The 17,801-nt window shown below is 38.2% G+C and overlaps 1 protein-coding gene across 1 annotated transcript in view; it reads right to left on the bottom strand.

The window, feature by feature from the left end:
• Positions 1-17,801, bottom strand: part of LOC132858654 (copine-8) — a 102,793-nt gene that overhangs the window by 63,329 nt on the left and 21,663 nt on the right. The window contains exons 2-4 of the mRNA XM_060889038.1: positions 12,845-12,885; positions 8,350-8,396; positions 4,446-4,549 (exon numbers count right to left, since the gene is read on the bottom strand). Of these exons, the coding sequence (XP_060745021.1) occupies positions 4,446-4,549; positions 8,350-8,396; positions 12,845-12,885 (192 nt within the window). The remainder of the gene's footprint in view (positions 1-4,445; positions 4,550-8,349; positions 8,397-12,844; positions 12,886-17,801) is intronic.

Genomic DNA, 17,801 nt, shown 5'->3' with positions numbered 1-17,801 from the left:
TTTTACAGCCATATTTTATCTATACAACGAAAGCTAATGCAACTTTAGTCACATAGCTAGTTGCCAAGCTGTAATGATGCTATACACAGCTCATAGAAATAACTCCAAAAGTGTTGTTTCTACTAGAAAATCCACTACACACTATTCTCTTTAAGACAGAAATGGCAACTTAGTAGTGACTCATGTAGGTGATACACACTTCCAATTCATGAGGAGACATAAACAAGGGTGTGTTAAAAGCTAAGGTACATTTTCTAACCTCATTTTCTTGGCTCTGTATCCTGAGGTTCCTTCATTTTAAGTTTCTGTTTATCCATGTCTCAAGACCATCCCTCTGTTTAATGTTAAATGTGTGCACCATTATATGAAATGGCAACATTTAAGTAGAAGCCATCTTTTTTCTAGATCTAACTATGTTCTTTAAAGATGCTTTAACCATTTACACTGTTCCTTTAAATAAAGGAACAAATTCATAGTGTTGAGAATACCACAATAATAGTGTGGATTTAAGCCCTGAATAATAATTTCTAATCTGTCTGTACAAGGCTTTCTAAACTGTGGGAACTGGCTCTGATTGAACTGGTAGAAAATTGGATAAAAATAAATGTCACAAAAGCCAAACGTTTGAAAACTCTTTCTAACAAGAACACCTGATATTTGTATTTCATATAACTCTCACCTAGAAATATCAGATTGCCTGTGCCCACCATTTATTCGAAACAAACTCCCTCTGAAAGGTACTACTGCTTCTCCACTGTGAAAGGGGTGATTCAGTGACGCAGCAGGCCCAGACTGGAAACCAAGGGTCATGTAGAGCTACAGAGATGCTGGCATTTAATCAAACCAACAGCCAAACTGCAAACATGCAACTAACCTCAGCATCGCTTCAAACCCCTGTAGCTACCAAATGAAACACACAGGAAAATTCCATACAAAACATTAGGGCTGAGAATATAATGCAGCCTGAACCAGTAGTGGATAACACACTAAAAAAGAAAATACATTTCCAAACTATAACCCCTTTGACTAAGCAGCAAGCTCAGTTCACCACTGACCGTTAAATTAAACAGAACTCTGTGTATCTGCGGGAACATCCTCAATCGTTTCTAAGAAAAGCTGCCATGAAAAAAGAAGAAAAAAATCTCTCTCTTACACACACATCACAATTAAATTTAAAATGAGTACTGTATTATAATAATTATAGGTTTTGTAGTTAATTTCTACTTTGTTACTTAATTCAAGTCAATGTTCACGTTCATTCATCTACATACCGAACAGCCATAACATTAAAAATGCTGACAGGTGAAGTGAATAACATTGATTACCTCATTAAATAGCACTTGTCAAGCAGTGGGATATATTACACAGCAAGTGAACAGTTAGTTCTCAAACTTCATTTGTTGGAAACATGAAAAAATGAGCAAGTGTAAGGATCTGAGTTACTCTGACAAGGGCCAAACTGCAATGGCTACACAACTGGGTGCATGGGGTAGAGTGTATGAAGTGGTTAGTATCCGCAAAAAGTGGTCTAAGAAAAGACAACAGGTGAAGGGAAGGCTGTTGAATGTGTAGAATCTATCTTCTGCTAATGTCTTGGTGCCAGATACCAAAGCACACCTTCAGAGGTGTTGTGTAATCCATACCTCGACGTGTCAGAGATGATCTGGTAGCACAGGCGAGACCTCCACAATACAAGGCAGATGGTTTTAATATTACAGCTGATTGTTGTAGTTCTACTACTTTAACCATGTAACTTGTAGTATAGCATTAGCATTAACAAAGCTGAGCTACAGCTATTTATTTCATGAACTGTACATCTATGCACACACCAGCGCAGAGATTTTTGTCATTGATGGAAACATATTTTCACCTATACGGGTGTAATACAAGACTTGAGAGACAGATACACAGAGGAAAAGAATCTGTAGGATCACACAGTCAGTGCAGCAATCACAGCAGATTGGAGTGTGCTGTCCACCCACATACTCAGCTGAGCCTCCAGGGGAAGACACCAACCCACACACTCTCTCACATACCCAAACTAACAGCTCCCCATTTACACACTCAGTCTGACCAGGCCATATTAGAATTCTTTTCCCTTCAGCTATTTATAGCTGTGTGCTCTTGTGACAAGTTACTTGTGCATCTGTATAGAACAAAACACTGAATCTCTGACTTATGACATCACAAGCAAACATTTACCACCCTGACATTCATTCATTCATTCATTCATTTTCTACCGCTTATCCGAACTACCTCGGGTCACGGGGAGCCTGTGCCTATCTCAGGCGTCATCAGGCATCAAGGCAGGATACACCCTGGACGGAGTGCCAACCCATCACAGGGCACACACACACTCTCATTCACTCACGCAATCACACACTAGGGACAATTTTCCAGAGATGCCAATCAACCTACCATGCATGTCTTTGGACCGGGGGAGGAAACCGGAGTACCCGGAGGAAACCCCCGAGGCACGGGGAGAACATGCAAACTCCACACACACAAGGTGGAGGCGGGAATCGAACCGCGACCCTGGAGGTGTGAGGCGAACGTGCTAACCACTAAGCCACCGTGCCTCCCTCCACCCTGACATTTTGCAGGTAATTCACTGTTACTTGAATGCAAAGGACCATGACTGATAAAAAAAAAAGCAACAGGCATGTAATTTTTTTTTCTTAATGCCTTGAAGTTTGAAATTGAATATTGTTGCCGTTTATAATACTGGCTATAAGATTTGAGTGCCATTTCATGGGGCTAATGTTCATATGTTATAAATTTCTGTACAAAAGATGGCTATTAAAGCACATACAGCATGAATCGCTATTTCTGTCCTGTCAGAAGGTCCTGTCACCATGTTGATCTGGCAATGGCAAAAGCAGAAAGAGATGACTAGTTGTTCAAAAACCAATTCCACTTGGACATGCTATCCCCATCCCAGACAGCAGATATTGCCAAGATTTCAGATACGTTTTCTCCAATTCTCAATGAGATCACAAACCTCATTAAGACTGCCAACGGTCAGCCATACTGCTTGCTTAATCACAAAAGAAAAGTCATTTAGAAAGTCTATTTATGTGCATATTTCTGCATTCTGAATGCTGTCTCAAAATTTGATACCTATCCAAAGTTTTATACTGATGAGCTCTGGAACAGACTTTGCAATGACTCATGTTTATTCAACTTTGGATATGACCAATGAACAAATGTCTTTCTCTACACTATTTGTTTTTTTTTCCACAAATCTATAACTCTTCCATTCAGAAAGTTAGAAAAACAGTCTCTTTTTTAACAATTATTGAACCAGGTGCCGCAATACAAATTGCATTTCATATCTATTTGATCTCATCATTAATCTACAGTAACATTTGGCAGCATTATATGTAAATCCTTTAGATGATCCAACCTCAAGGAAATCCTTTAGATCGGGGTGTCAAACTCAAATTCACAGTGGGCCAAAATATAAAACTGAGATAAAGTCACGGGCCAAACTGAATATTTAGTGAAAAATTAACTGCAACTGATATGTACAGTAATGTTCAACCTTTTTCATATGGAAACAAACTTTAGTTTTGCTTGAACACAGGATTTGGAACAACCAGAGCTTGATATTACAAACACATAAGAAATGACATTTGAAATAAAAGACAAATCAGTGTACATTTCTTATTTAAATATATAAAGTAAATTATGCCTCTCACTGTATCATTTTAAGGTCCTTTTTGAAGTGGATCTTTTTCAAAACCAACAACAAAACAACCAACAATAATAATTTCATTCAATGAAAATCCAACTTTTCGACTAGTGTCTTCTTACAGTATGTTATATTTTTTCGTTACAGACACGTTAGCGCCGCCCACAAGACAAACAGGTCTGTCCTTTATATTCGTGAACAGATAATCTGCCTCCCACCTGTCTTGAAAGCTCCTATTGTCCATCTTTCGTTTGGCCATTTTTGTGGAGGGTGGAGTTAACTTGCCCGATGTGACTGTAGCATGGTTGTTAACGACTGTCAACAGAGAATGAGGGACGCTTGCTGTTCGTGAATACGCGCCAATACAGTGGCAATGCATTCTGGGATTTGTAGTATTAGCGGAGCATGCAGCTAGCCAGCTGTAATGCACATTTGTTATGATCTCGCGGGACAAATATAATTACACCGCGGGCCAAATTTGGCCTGAGTTTGACACCCCTGCTTTAGATGATCCAACCTCAAGGCAGAGCTAGTGAAGTGTACAGATGAATAGATGGAGGTATGTTACTTGGGTTTCCATGTGGTCCATGGGCAGGTTTATCACCAAATTTATGAGATTACCATGACTGTATCCTGCCCATGACCCAAGACCACAAAGACACAAATACATGACTGGGATACACACACACACACACACACACACACAAACACACAAAACACAGACACTCACACTCACACAAAGTGTACTTACAGATCAAACCGAAGGTTCTGTCTCTCTTCGAAGAAGTAGTCCAGAATGAACTTGCGCACAAAGTCTGGGTTTAGCGTGTTATCTATGACTTCTGTCCTCCCAAACTGAAAAACAATAATAAAATAACAGTCAGTGACCTAAGTCATTTTGCTGAACCCATTAAAAATCCTTCTTTACTATAAGATCTCCTAGAATGTAGAGCGTTTTTTGAGTTAATGTATTTCAACGTATCTCGAGAGTTACAACTTCCAAGATATGGGGGACAGAATCTAAACCAATAGAGCTGTATAAAGATTAAAACTGTATGCAAAGAGTCAAGAAGTCAGTATTCAAGTTCAAGTTCAAGTTTTCTTTATTGTCAACTCTTCCACATGTACAGTACATACATAGAGAATTGAAATTGTATTTCTCTCAGTCCCAAGGTGCATAATATTAACAATGGAATTTAAATAAAGCAGTGCACGGCATATGCAGATAAAGTGAAAAATGAGCAGACCAGTGCTGCACAAAGTGACTGGTGCATGTTGTCGTATGTTAGTCGGAGAAGGGAATGGAAGGACCTGGGGATGTGGGATCTGGAGGGGTGTGTTGAGTTCATAGATCTGTGGTGCCTGGGGCGGTAACGGGAAGTGGGGGCAAGTTCGAGAGCGAGTTCAGCTTCCTGACAGCCTGATGAATGAAGCTGTCCTTCAATCTGTTGGTCCTGGCCCAGAGACTCCGCAGTCTCCTCCCTGATGGCAGCAGACTGAAGAAGTTGTGTAATGGGTGGGTGGGATCGCCTGCAATGCAGAGGGCTTTGCGGGTGAGACGGGTCTCGTAAATGTCCTGGAGGGACTGGAGAGAGACATCAATAATCTTCTCAGCTGCTCTCACTATGCGCTGTAGCGTCTTCCGGCAGGATGCGTTGCAAGCACCATACCACACAGTGATGCAGCTCGATAGTATGCTCCCGATAGTGCCTCTGTAGAAGGTGTGCATGATGGGTGGCGTGGCTCTTCTCAGTTTGCAGAGGAAGTAGAGATGCTGCTGTGATTTCTTGGCCAGTGCTGCTGTGTTTTCAGTCCAGGAGAGGTCCTCTGTGATGTGCACACCCAAGAACTTGGTGCTACTCACTCTCTCCACAGTTGCACCGTTGATGGTCAGAGGAGCATGCTGAGTGTGCGCTCTCCTGAAGTCGACAACAATCTCCTTCGTCTTCTCCACATTCAGAGAGAGATGGTTGTCACTGCACCACCTGGCCAGGCGTCTCACCTCGTTCCTGTAGTTTGTCTCATCTTTGTTGCTAATGAGTCCCACTACAGTCGTGTCATCCGCAAACTTGATAAAGAGGTTGGAGTTGTGTGTATGTCTATGAGGAGCAATAAACATAGCCAAATGTTGATGATGTTTTTCTTCCCCAAGAAATAGTGCAGACAATTTAACATGCCTTTTGTAAGAAAAAGTGATGCACTAGCAAAATAGGTTCCTCAGATGCAGACATGGGTGTTGAAGGCTAAAATTGGTCATTTCTGACATAGTGCCGTTTGACAACACACTAGCAATGTAACTAAAGAGGCCCACCTAATAATGGCAAGTAGTTATTTTAGTTATGCATATGTGATTGCACAGTGACACAATTCAGGATGCTGACTATATATAAAAAGCACTGCAAAACAGTTTAGTCAGTAAAAATGCCAATTCCTAGCCTGTCATTTGAATTGTTATTCTTGTAAATCATGGTACATGCATAGAAAATTGCTGTGGCATTTAGTTGTTGCTTTTTTTGTAGGTGGTGCACATACTATGAATTAATGGCCTAACAGTCCAGGTAAATGCTGGAGTGGCACTGTCATCCTCCCACATCATCTAGCAAAAAGCATGGAACATAGGTTTTTTTGCAACACTGACAAGCGCTACCTCTTTACTACAATTAGATAATATCTCTTACTCACAAGCAGTCTACAATTTTTTTGCCCCACCTATATTCCATGCTCTTTACTGTGTATTGGATAATTAGCTTTCATAGTAAATAAGTTGCAGTTGTATTGTGTTTCACAGTTGCCACTTCACTTTCATAAGTTATTTCTTTGCTTTCACTACTTACTTTGACATTCATGTTCAGGTCTGTGTTTTGGTTCATGGCTCTTTGTATTGCCCCATTTTGCTTTGGTCAGTAGTCTTCTGACTGTTTTTACCAATTCCTGGTCATTTTATTGCATTGTGTCATGATCCTGTTGTTATTTTTAACCGGTGTACACATTTGCTAGTCTGGTGTAAGTGCAAATCTTATTTTCTGTCTTGACATGTGTAGTATTATAATGTTATAACACGAGTGTGTGCTTTTGTTTTGATTCGATTTGGTCTGAGTGACGGCCACACTATAGCAAATCAAATTCCAAGCATACACACATAAGTGTGTGTGTGTGTGTGTGTGTGTGTGTGTGTGTGTGTGTGTGTGTGTGTGTGTGCATGCATGATCTTGCTAAACCAAAAAAAAAAAAAAAAAAAACTGCATACTGATTATTATGGAAAACTGCTATAGTCACATAACTGCCTACAGAGAGTATTTATAATGTAATATAATACGTATCAGTCTTCAAATAAAGTCAATCTGATTGATATTATGGTTTATACCAAACCTGTTGAAATGTCATTAATGTGTAAAGGTAGTATGTTTAAAGCTCACATTCCACACTAACATTTTACACTTTAATCTTATTGTCATTACTTTATTCTAAATATCAAATTAAAATTGTATTATCACATGCACAATGATACACAGTACAACATGCGGTGTAACTGTCCTTGATATAAATATAGCCAATTACACTAAGGTATAGAATAAAGTAAATAAAGTAAAGGAATAAACATTAGACACAAATACAATAAGCCATTACTTTTAAAAGAATAATTATATAATTAAAGAAGAAATAAATATAACAAAAATAGAGATAATGACTGAATGTGGTGCAGTGATACATGCGAATATGAACATAATGTCTTATACATATAGTTAAAGTGCAAAATAACAATATAGCATCTGTCATATAAAAAGCCACAAAACTATCACTTGTGTAAAAAAAAAGGATCAGTGGTATATAGATGTGACTATATACACACAGGCATTCCTGTACTGATAAATTATAATATGACAAATTATTATTATCATATATATATATATATATAATTTTATGAAATACTAGCTATTTGTATCTTGGGCAAATTTAAAGCAAATCCTATGCATGACCACATCCCTATCTGTTTTCATACCTAATTAGTAAGGTAATTATACATTGTTGAAGCTGGCTAACAGAATAATTAACCATGCCATGATATGATATTACCCATGTGAACAATTATGCCATGATACCTAATTATTAATCAACAACTTTGAATCTGTTAGGTAGCAAAATCTTGTAATGGTTTATGTTTCATCACAAGCTTGGTGAAGAGAAAAATGCATTCCACTAACATATCATGTTTTAGGCAAACCTTTGGTTGGAGGTACCCTTTGTAGCTCAGTACAAAATAACGGAAGACAACATCGTGTGTTAACAGTGATAAAAATTTTACAGCAGCATGTTATATCTGAAAAATCCAGTACTTATTTTGTGAACTTGGCTCTTCTCAAATGACCTTAGTCTGTTTTGCACAAGGCTTTATGACTTCCAGTGCACATTATTCATCAAATAGATGTATGATATTGCAGCTTAATAATTTTATTCTCTAGACCTCTTGACACCGGTTGTACTTACAAAGGAGGTTACGAAGTGGCAGACTTCTTCAGACATCTTAATCATTTAGATAATACTAAGAATATTTATCTCATTTGAGTAATTAATTGAGATTCATCTATTTTCTGACATGGTTAATAATTCAGTGGAGAAGCTACCGGTGCATATGGTGCCCACGAGTAAACACTGACCTCTCTCCATTCCTTGTTGCCGATGCCTTGGGTGTACAGCACACAGACTGCAAGAAGAACAGATTTACAGTTTAAATATTTAAATGACCACAACAACATCTAATGAGTGAGCCAAAATTATAGTTATATGGCACAGTCTTAAACGTCCTCTCGTGTGTCATATACTGTATACTGTATTGTAATTAACACACCATGAAATTAAGAAGGTCTATTCCAACAGATGGGCTGCAGCCTAAATGTGCCCCTTTACCATGTTTGAACATTGCACCAGACTGCTGCAAATTAATATAAGAATTATCGGCTTTATTTGCATCTCCTGAAGGAAATAAATGTTCTTCCAAAGATCTGAAAATATTGGAAAATAAAAGAAAGGTTGCTGATTCCTCAACTGTAAAAGCACACTGTGACAGAAAGAAAGAAAGAAAGAAAGAAAGAAAGAAAGAAAGAAACTTGATGGCCTTTCAGAACAGACACATTTCTTAAAAAGTTTATATTTATTTTTATATTAATATTTGAAATATCTGAAAAATAATTTTTCGATTAGAACATTTGTTCTTGCTTAATGGGTGATTTTTTTCTCCTAAAAACTCTATATTAAATAAACTTAAAATAAATAAGAAGTCAAAGGGGAATAACACTATAATGTGATCATATAAAATAAAGAGACTTAAAAACAATTAAAATGAGGGAATGGAATAATGAATTAAATCATCCCAAATAAAAAACTCAAATAAATAAATAAATAAAACAGAGCAGCTTTTACGATTTGCAGCTGTTAGCGCTGGCCAGTATATAACTTTCCTCTATATTCAATTAAATGATTCTGAAGTGCCTGAGAGAGCTAAAATTCCTTTTTGTCCAAGGAGCTTTGTGAAAGAACTAGGTGAAAGCATAAAGCCAGAGCCATTTCTGACTGATCAAATTTGTGTAACAGGAGAACAACAGATGTTGCATTGAGAATTAATTATAATCATGCATGGAATGTGCACTAAATAATCTGGAATGTGCACTGACGAATCTGTATTTTTATCAGCCAAACATCTTAACTGTGAGCCAACGCTGCCCAGTGGAATGTTGTGTTAATCCTTAGAGACTGGAGCAGCAGCACTCAGCATTAACAAGACTGGGGCTCAGCACAAATGCCCAGTCTCATGAATGTACAACCAGAAATCTCATGCTCTTGTTTAGCAGGTTCCCAAAACATCTGCCTTAATATCTATGCTCTTCATGCAGGATGAGAACAACTCCCTTGTTCTTTCACTACTTCTTTTAGTTCTATTGTTAGAACTTGCACCTGGTTCACCTACAGTTCAATTGTATTCAATACAAACAGTGAACTATTTACACAAGAATGTCCATACAGGGGATTTCCGCAACTCAAAGAAACCCTCGCATTCATAGGTGTAATACTGTAATAAAATAAAGCACAGAAGAATTCTTTAATAAAGAAATGTTTACATTAGTTTAACTAAAACTGAACTAGCACTGTGCTAATTCCTCCTCTGAAGTACAGTATATAATGCTACTCTAAAACAACAAAAGATTGTGTTTACAAAGCTACAAACAACTGCTTCAGAAATACTTTGCAGCAAACTAAAGCTAGCTGTTAGTTTTATAGAATAATTTGCATAACAACTTCTTTAAATTGATACATGTGAAAAAAAGTTTAGCAAAGACACATTAGCTAACAGTGAGAAAGCTAACATGGGTGGAGTTTTTGCATTTTATCTATTGGTTAGTACATAGTACAATTTCCTATTTTGGTGTCCATACTGTAGTTAACTGAGATTTTGTTAACTGAGATTTTGTATGTTTGGCTTTAGAAATGATAAAAATGATTGTAATGCTAAATGCTAAATCCAGCTTTCAGCTTCAACTTTATAAGTATTCTGGTTACATCTATTGACCAAATCTGGAGCCTCAAATTCAAAATATGCTTTATATCAGCTAAATTACTAAAAGCTTGACTAAAAGCTAAAAGGTAATAGCGGTGAGAAACTGTTATATGATAGGACTTGAAATTAAGGTGGGGCCTGTGATCGATTAACTGCTGTCCAATTCTGACAAGAGTTCCATTCAATGCATGTGTCAATGTTAAACAATAAATATAAACAATGTCAATGCAAAATTCAGTGACTAAGGACTGCCAATAATGAACACAAATAAAAAGAAGAGGCAAAGATAAAAAGAGACATAGAGAAATTGAAATAAAGCTACTGGAATGTCCAAATAAGCCAGAAAGGCAGAAAAACAGACAGCAAGATAAATGGGCTGAAAGGAAAAGAAAGTGAAAGTGGACAGAAAAAGAGACGAGCACCATGAGGCATTCCATCAAATGAAAGAACAAAGGACAACAAAAAGGCAAAAGAGTATGTGTCAGGGAAGTCACAAAGACTTTATCCTTGGTATCAGGCCAAAGCCCAAAGGCAGACTGCTGATGCTCCACTTTTCACACTACATGTCTGAAAGCTTTCACAGATTTGTGAGAGTCTGTTGAAGACCATGCAATTCCAAAAATAGATATTAATGCTTCTCGGTGCTCAGCTACTCCATCTGATAGGGCTCCATTTTTGAAGTCTTGTATGAATTGTGTGAGCTACAACATTGACCTCTGCTCACTGTACTGATTCAGAGACAAATTATAAATAGTTCAGAGATTATGGTAATCATTTGACAAATATGTAGCAGTAACGAAGATGATATCTAAAGAAACAAGTTTCTATTCCAAGTCCTAGACACTTGCTCTTTTTCTTCTCTGAAAGATAAGCAGCTCAATAGAGGATGATGAGCGAGAACTGAAAGAACATGCCATGGAAAGACCGTCGTTCAGTAGTATGTCTGGAGGAATCTCTTTATATCTCTCTCTCTCTCTCGCGCTCTCTTTCTCTCTCTGTCTGTCTCTGCATATGTACAGTACCCTGCTGCATTGATATATAGCAGACAGACAAGCAGTTTCAGACTATTAGGGCAGAAGGAGCATGCATTAGCTAATTCTCAGGCTGAGAGCTTCCTGATTAACCCACAAATCAAAGAGATTCATTAGTCAGAGATGCGTAAATAATCAATAACAATGGCTGTGATTCTCCAAAAATGAAGCTCATTAAAGATACAGAAACCAAGAGCTCAAGACCAAACTGCCATGTTGCAGTAATTAATGGGTTTCCACAGTTTCTCTTTGGTCAAATTCTTTGTTAATACAAGTCAAATCTTGATAATACATATGGCAATGACATACAGAACATTTAGCCTTTATATAAAAAAAAGAAAACTTTTATTTACTAAAACTGTATTTATGTATTTTTTATTTTTTATTTTTAACAAATGAAATAACAAATTTGCTTTTTATTTTTAACAAATAAGTCTGTGCCTCAGGCGTCATCGGACATCAAGGCAGGATACACCCTGGACGGAGTGCCTACCCATCGCAGGGCACACACACTCTCATTCACTCACGCACTCACAAACTACAGACAATTTTCCAGAGATGCCAATCAACCTACCATGCATGTCTTTGTACTGGGGGAGGAAACCGGAGTACCCGGAGGAAACCCCCGAGGCACGGGGAGAACCTGCAAACTCCACACACACAAGGCGGAGGCGGGAATCGAACCCCCAACCCTGGAGGTGTGAGGCAAATGTGCTAACCACTAAGCCACCATGCCCCCTTATCACTAATTTGTTTGCACAAATGTTTATTACTTATATATTTTAATTTAAGATTATTTAAAATGAACCCAATTACTTACCAAAAATACTAAAATGATGTGGTATCCAATATCTTATTTGTTATAATTATGAAAGTGCTATTAAAATTCTCAAATATTTACATTAAAAGGCATGATTTGGCATTCATAAAAGCATTCTGTTCACAAACAGCTTCATAAAATAACTACAATCACACAGTAATGTGAATATGAATGCAAAATTATAGAACCGTTATGAATTCAGTCATGGATTAGACAGATTAGAGATAATATGATAAACTGTAGGTAGGGAGCAGACAGGAAAATACACTGTGTACCAGTAACAGGATAAATAATGATCATTTATGTGAAAGCCAGCCACTTTATGCCCTCTATGATCTAAATCTGATATCTAAGGCTGCGCTTGCATGAAGCGTTTAATTTCTGTGCAAGACAAATATCGCCATAAATTGGCCGCCCACTTTGTTTCTATATCTGCAGCCCTCACCACATGCACATCAAGATTAGTCACTGGAGCTCAAAGCACACTTCACACAATCAGTGAACAAATAAACAAAAAAGTAAAGTTCAGTGACTCATTTAGGAATTGTGTAAGTTTTTTTATGACGGATTCCTGGGTTTATATGAGCAGTCAGGTGGTGTTGCTGTCATAGAGATCATGGCCGATTACTGGAGTGAGTGTGTGTGTGTGTGCGTGCGTGCGTGCGTGTGTGTTTGTAGTACAAGGATATATTTGAAATAGAGAAAAAAAGGAAGTAAAAAACGTAAAATGAAAAAATATGTAGTCTTACTTGGATCTGATTTGGAGAAAGTGTCCCTGTCGAGCAGGTTTCTGTAAAAGGAAAAAAGAGGTAACATTTAAGATTACATAAGAATTGCAGCATAACAAAAATGTGAGTGTGTGTGCATGTGTGTGCGTGTGTGTGTGTGTGTGTGTGTGACAGTTAAAGGTTTGGAAGGCAATGCTTTGCCTGATAAAAGAGAAAAGAGCTGTTGAGATCCAACTCACTGTATATTGTACTCATCATTTAATCGTGTCTCCTGGCCTTCGCAATCTAATTACCTGAGATTAGGACAGGAGGGAGCAGCCATGAAACATTACACGACAGTCTCAAGGGTGAACCACGATACACACACACTCACACACATACCTTAACAGCCATCTTAATATGCGCGAGCACATACTGTACACACACACACACGCGCACACACACAACACACACACGCACGCACACACACAAACACACACACAGCACACAATATTACATTCCCATAAAAATACTTGCAGTGGTGCAGAACAATCTGATTTCTCTGAAACACAGAAAGATATCAAGCTCCCTCATAAACACAACCCTGGCCTGGCATTCTGTGTGTGTGTGTGTGTGTGTGTGTGTGTGAGAGAGAGAGAGAGTATGTGTGAGTGTGTGATGTCTTCCCACCCTGTGGGTTAGTACATGAGGCATTCGTGCTAACAGGCTTCTGGCACTGCGGGAGCAGAGGTGGTGACTAAATGAGGAGACAGATCTCTGTTTGGTCCTGATTCGGCCCCAGCTAGGTGAGGGCATCCATTATGAGCATCTACATTTACTCAGCACAATAGTATCATCAATGTGCTTAACAATGTCGACTGTAAACAGCAGAAACACTTTAAAGGGAGTTTTGCTATTTGATATTTTTTAAGGACCAACATTTTCTGCACACACTTCCAACACTGAATCAGCAGTGATGCTGGATGCACACTGCAGGAACATAATAAATTTAAAAGCCATTTTTACTTGATTTCTAGCAATTGGCACTAGTGAAGAAATACAGTAGGCCCAAGCTGCAATGTGCCATGCATCAATTCTAACGAACCCTGTCAGACTGGTGGGGCTGCTGATGGGACAAAAAAAATCAATATCGTGTTAACATCATTCTCATTTTTTCCTCATGAAAGTTGTCATGTTTGGATAATTAATGCACCCCGGGTCGTCAACTTGACACATTTCCTCATGCTGTTTAAATGTATTTTAGCTGTATTATTTGTTGTATTATTTAGTAGGCAAATCATTTTTTCTTTGTTGAAGACATATAAAGTAACAACTTTAAAACTCTAAGCTCTAGTATATCTCAATTGAGCCAGTTGGAGTGTGTGAATACAGCAGGTGGATTTGATCAGCTCTGGTGCAAGCATCAATGTACCTTCTGACTACTTTTTATGTGTAATGGTATAGTCTGTAAATTTGCGACCTGTTTTCTGTAATGTGCTGTTTCGAAGATGTCTTGAGGTGCTTTCACACCTTTTGCTCTATCGGTCAGGTGGTTTAGTTTGGTGTCATTCTGTATGCAATTGAGCAAAAAATAAACAAATAAAACAGAAACATACAGTATTGTCTGAGGTGTGTGTAGGGCAGAAAAGATTCACCTAAAATGTTTTTGTTTGTTGATTAGAAATACAGGGCCACAAAAAAATGATAAAAAAAAATGGGGCCACAAAAAACAAAACAAATCTTTATGCATACAGGAGCTCACAGATTCCTGTGATTGGCTGGTGTCACTGAGAGAGACAAGGAAGAAAGAGTATGCCATTCTTCTGCCAATTTTGCCACAAATGAAGGTGGCATTATTGACATTCAAACTATCAATCTCCCAACAATAGGGTAAACACTTTTCTGATGCACCACTTGGTATCCTAAAATTTTCTGAAATGTTATTGGCACTTGCCCCAAAAACTATTGTGGATGACCCATAATCAGGACAATCTCTACTCGCCTGTCATTCAGTTTGCCTCTCAATTCACTAAGCCATGAACACAAACATGCTTTGTGTAAATTGTTGAGATGTTTCAAATTGCTGAAACTCAATATCTCTTCCTTTTAACAAAAGTCTAACGAAATAACCTTTCTCTGGAACTACATGACACTGGAGATCAGTGTTGTTGTTTAGTGTTATTTATTACAAGTCTGTGTGAGTACATGACTATTACACTATACATCATAATCACGTGATCAGTGAAATGTGTGGAGACCCCTCTTTATAGTCCTTATCATCTCTTGCAGCTTTAATTGGTCTTGAGAGGGAGCTAAAATCCCAGAGAATGACTACTCACGCAAAGCTTTGGGCTATTACAACAAGCTGTTCTCATACTCACTGATACCTAATAGAAATCCTGAGGATTCGTTAAAGGCTTTCAGTGTTTGAGACAGTCAATATGACTCCAAAAGCGCATCTTGTACTAAAACAAGCAGTGCTTTTTATCATTCAATAAGGCTTTCTACCAAGGTTAAACACAATCTCAACAGTTATACCGTGTTATAAACAGGGTTTTATCTTTGTTTATAATCACTACAAGAGCCTAGGTTCTCATTGTTTGTGCTTACACAAGCAATTTGTGAGTATTTAAATAATCAATAAGATCATTAGGGAATTACAGAATTGTTAATTAGACATCAAATTGGCAATCATATTTACTTAGTAAATAATAATAAAAAAAGACATTCTACTGAGAGTCTGACTATCCAAAATGCATGAAACAAAAAAGAGCACAAAACCTAAAAAACTAACTAGCCAACTAATGTTAGCTAGCTAAACTATTAGATCTGGATGAAAACAAAGGAACTGTTCCTCTGTAATTTCATAACTTGCTGCTCAGTGCTGGACTGCAAGGTAAATATAAGGGCTTTTCCTAATAGGCTTACACTATTAACTCTAGCAAACTAGCTGAAACCCTAGCTAAAGAGAGAAAAAGTATTACATAAGGTAGTAAACAAGACATAAATTGGTGTGCAAAATGTATAACAATGGCTCTGTAACCATATTTAAAGTACTAATAGTTATTCCTACTCTTTTGTACTGGACTCTCTTGCTCTTTCTTGCACTCTGTCTCCTGAATGGCTGCCTATCTCAGTGTAGCATGAAGTCTTGTCTAACGTTGGGGCGTGATGATGTATGACAAATATGAGCTTGTACAGTACATAACACATAAATAGAAAATTTCCCTACAATTGTGACCCAACCCCTGAAACTGCTCACTGAGTCTTTTTATTACATGACTGTCAGGATGACTTCTTACAGAACAATCATATTCCACTCAGATATAATCAGCAAAATAAGCCATATTCTGCTATCAGCAAAGATTCTGGTGATTGATTACTGTTGATTACTCAATGGCAAGAAAAGAAACCATATAGCATCTCTTTTAGCATCCTTGCACTGACTCCTTGTCTATAACATGATGTAGTTTAAAGCTCTAACCCTAACCCTAACCCTAACCCTAACCCCTAACCCTAACCATGGTCTAGCACAGTGGTTCCCAACCCCTGGGCCTATCTCAGGCGTCATCGGGCATCAAGGCCGGATACACCCTGGACGGAGTGCCAACCCATCGCAGGGCACACACACACTCATTCACTCACACAATCACACACTAGGGACAATTTTTCCAGCGATGCCAATCAACCTACCATGCATGTCTTTGGACCCGGGGAGGAAACCGGAGTACCCGGAGGAAACCCCCAAGGCACGGGGAGAACATGCAAACTCCACACACACAAGGTGGAGGCGGGAATCGAACCCCGACCCTGGAGGTGTGAGGCGAACGTGCTAACCACTAAGCCACCGTGCCCCCCCCGGGCCGCCCAATGAATATTAAATCATTTCCATTTTATTTACCGTGGTGTACATCACCTAAAGCCACACCAATACTGCGCATGCGCAAAATATCGTGATTTTAGGCCGGTTTTAGGTGACGTCTGGAGCTGAGCGACTGCCAGCGGCAGTGGCGTTGTAGCTTTGGTGGAGAGAAGGTGTGTATCGCTCTTCTCTCTGTTCACCGGTACTTTCTCATATTTAACAGTGCTTGGTGTACGTGTATATTGTGTTTGCTCAAATTTAACCCACAAATTAGCAAAAATGAGTACGAAACAGACGTCGTTAGAAAGTTGGAAACTCTGCCGGTGTTCTGGATTAAAGTCATGGCAGAATACCATGAGATTGCCACCACAGTGACAGCAACCAAAACAAAACAACGGAATAAACTGGACATAAGCAACACACTTCGGGTGTCATTGTCTCCTATTACCCCAGATGGAACCGTCTCGTTGCAAAGAAACAAGCTCAGGGTTATCATTGATTTAGCGTTCTAGTGAGTTAAAATGTTAAATCACTTTATATTCATTTTTTGATGTAACTGTATTTTATTCTGAATAAATAATTGCATGTTTAAATACAATTAAATAAAAATTATTAAATCAAAACAACCTAAAATATAAACAATTTTATATAGTATGTTACGTTCTGTTATGTATTTCTCATTTTATCATTGTTTTAGGTGATCATATATCTTTTTACCTGTTTTTACTCACCTATGCTTTATATTAAATTATCTTTATGAAGCACTTTGGTCAACTTTTGTTGCTTTAGATATGCTCCATAAATAATATTTGCTTACTTTTCTCACTAATTGGATGAGAGAAAGTGGGGGTGGTGATAGGCAAGCTCATTAAATCTTTCTAAAATCATTATGACAGAAATACATTGTGGTGATGAGAACTTTAATCCATAAGTAGAGCGATGCCTGTGGCTGTACGTGTGGGAGTGAATCTCATCTTGGGAATCATTGCAGCATTCTGAGTGTGAGACTGTTGAAAAAACACACTCGGTGCTTCTGTGTGTGCGTGTGTGTGTGTGTGTGTGTGTGTGTGTGTGTGTGTGTGTGTGCGAGGAACATGGAAGAAGGAGCTCTTTGTGCTGCTGTTGCACCTCAGACAG

Source organism: Tachysurus vachellii, chromosome 16 (assembly GCF_030014155.1).
Source record: "Tachysurus vachellii isolate PV-2020 chromosome 16, HZAU_Pvac_v1, whole genome shotgun sequence".
Taxonomy (NCBI): domain Eukaryota; kingdom Metazoa; phylum Chordata; class Actinopteri; order Siluriformes; family Bagridae; genus Tachysurus; species Tachysurus vachellii.
This window is presented reverse-complemented; position numbering and strand designations above follow the sequence as displayed.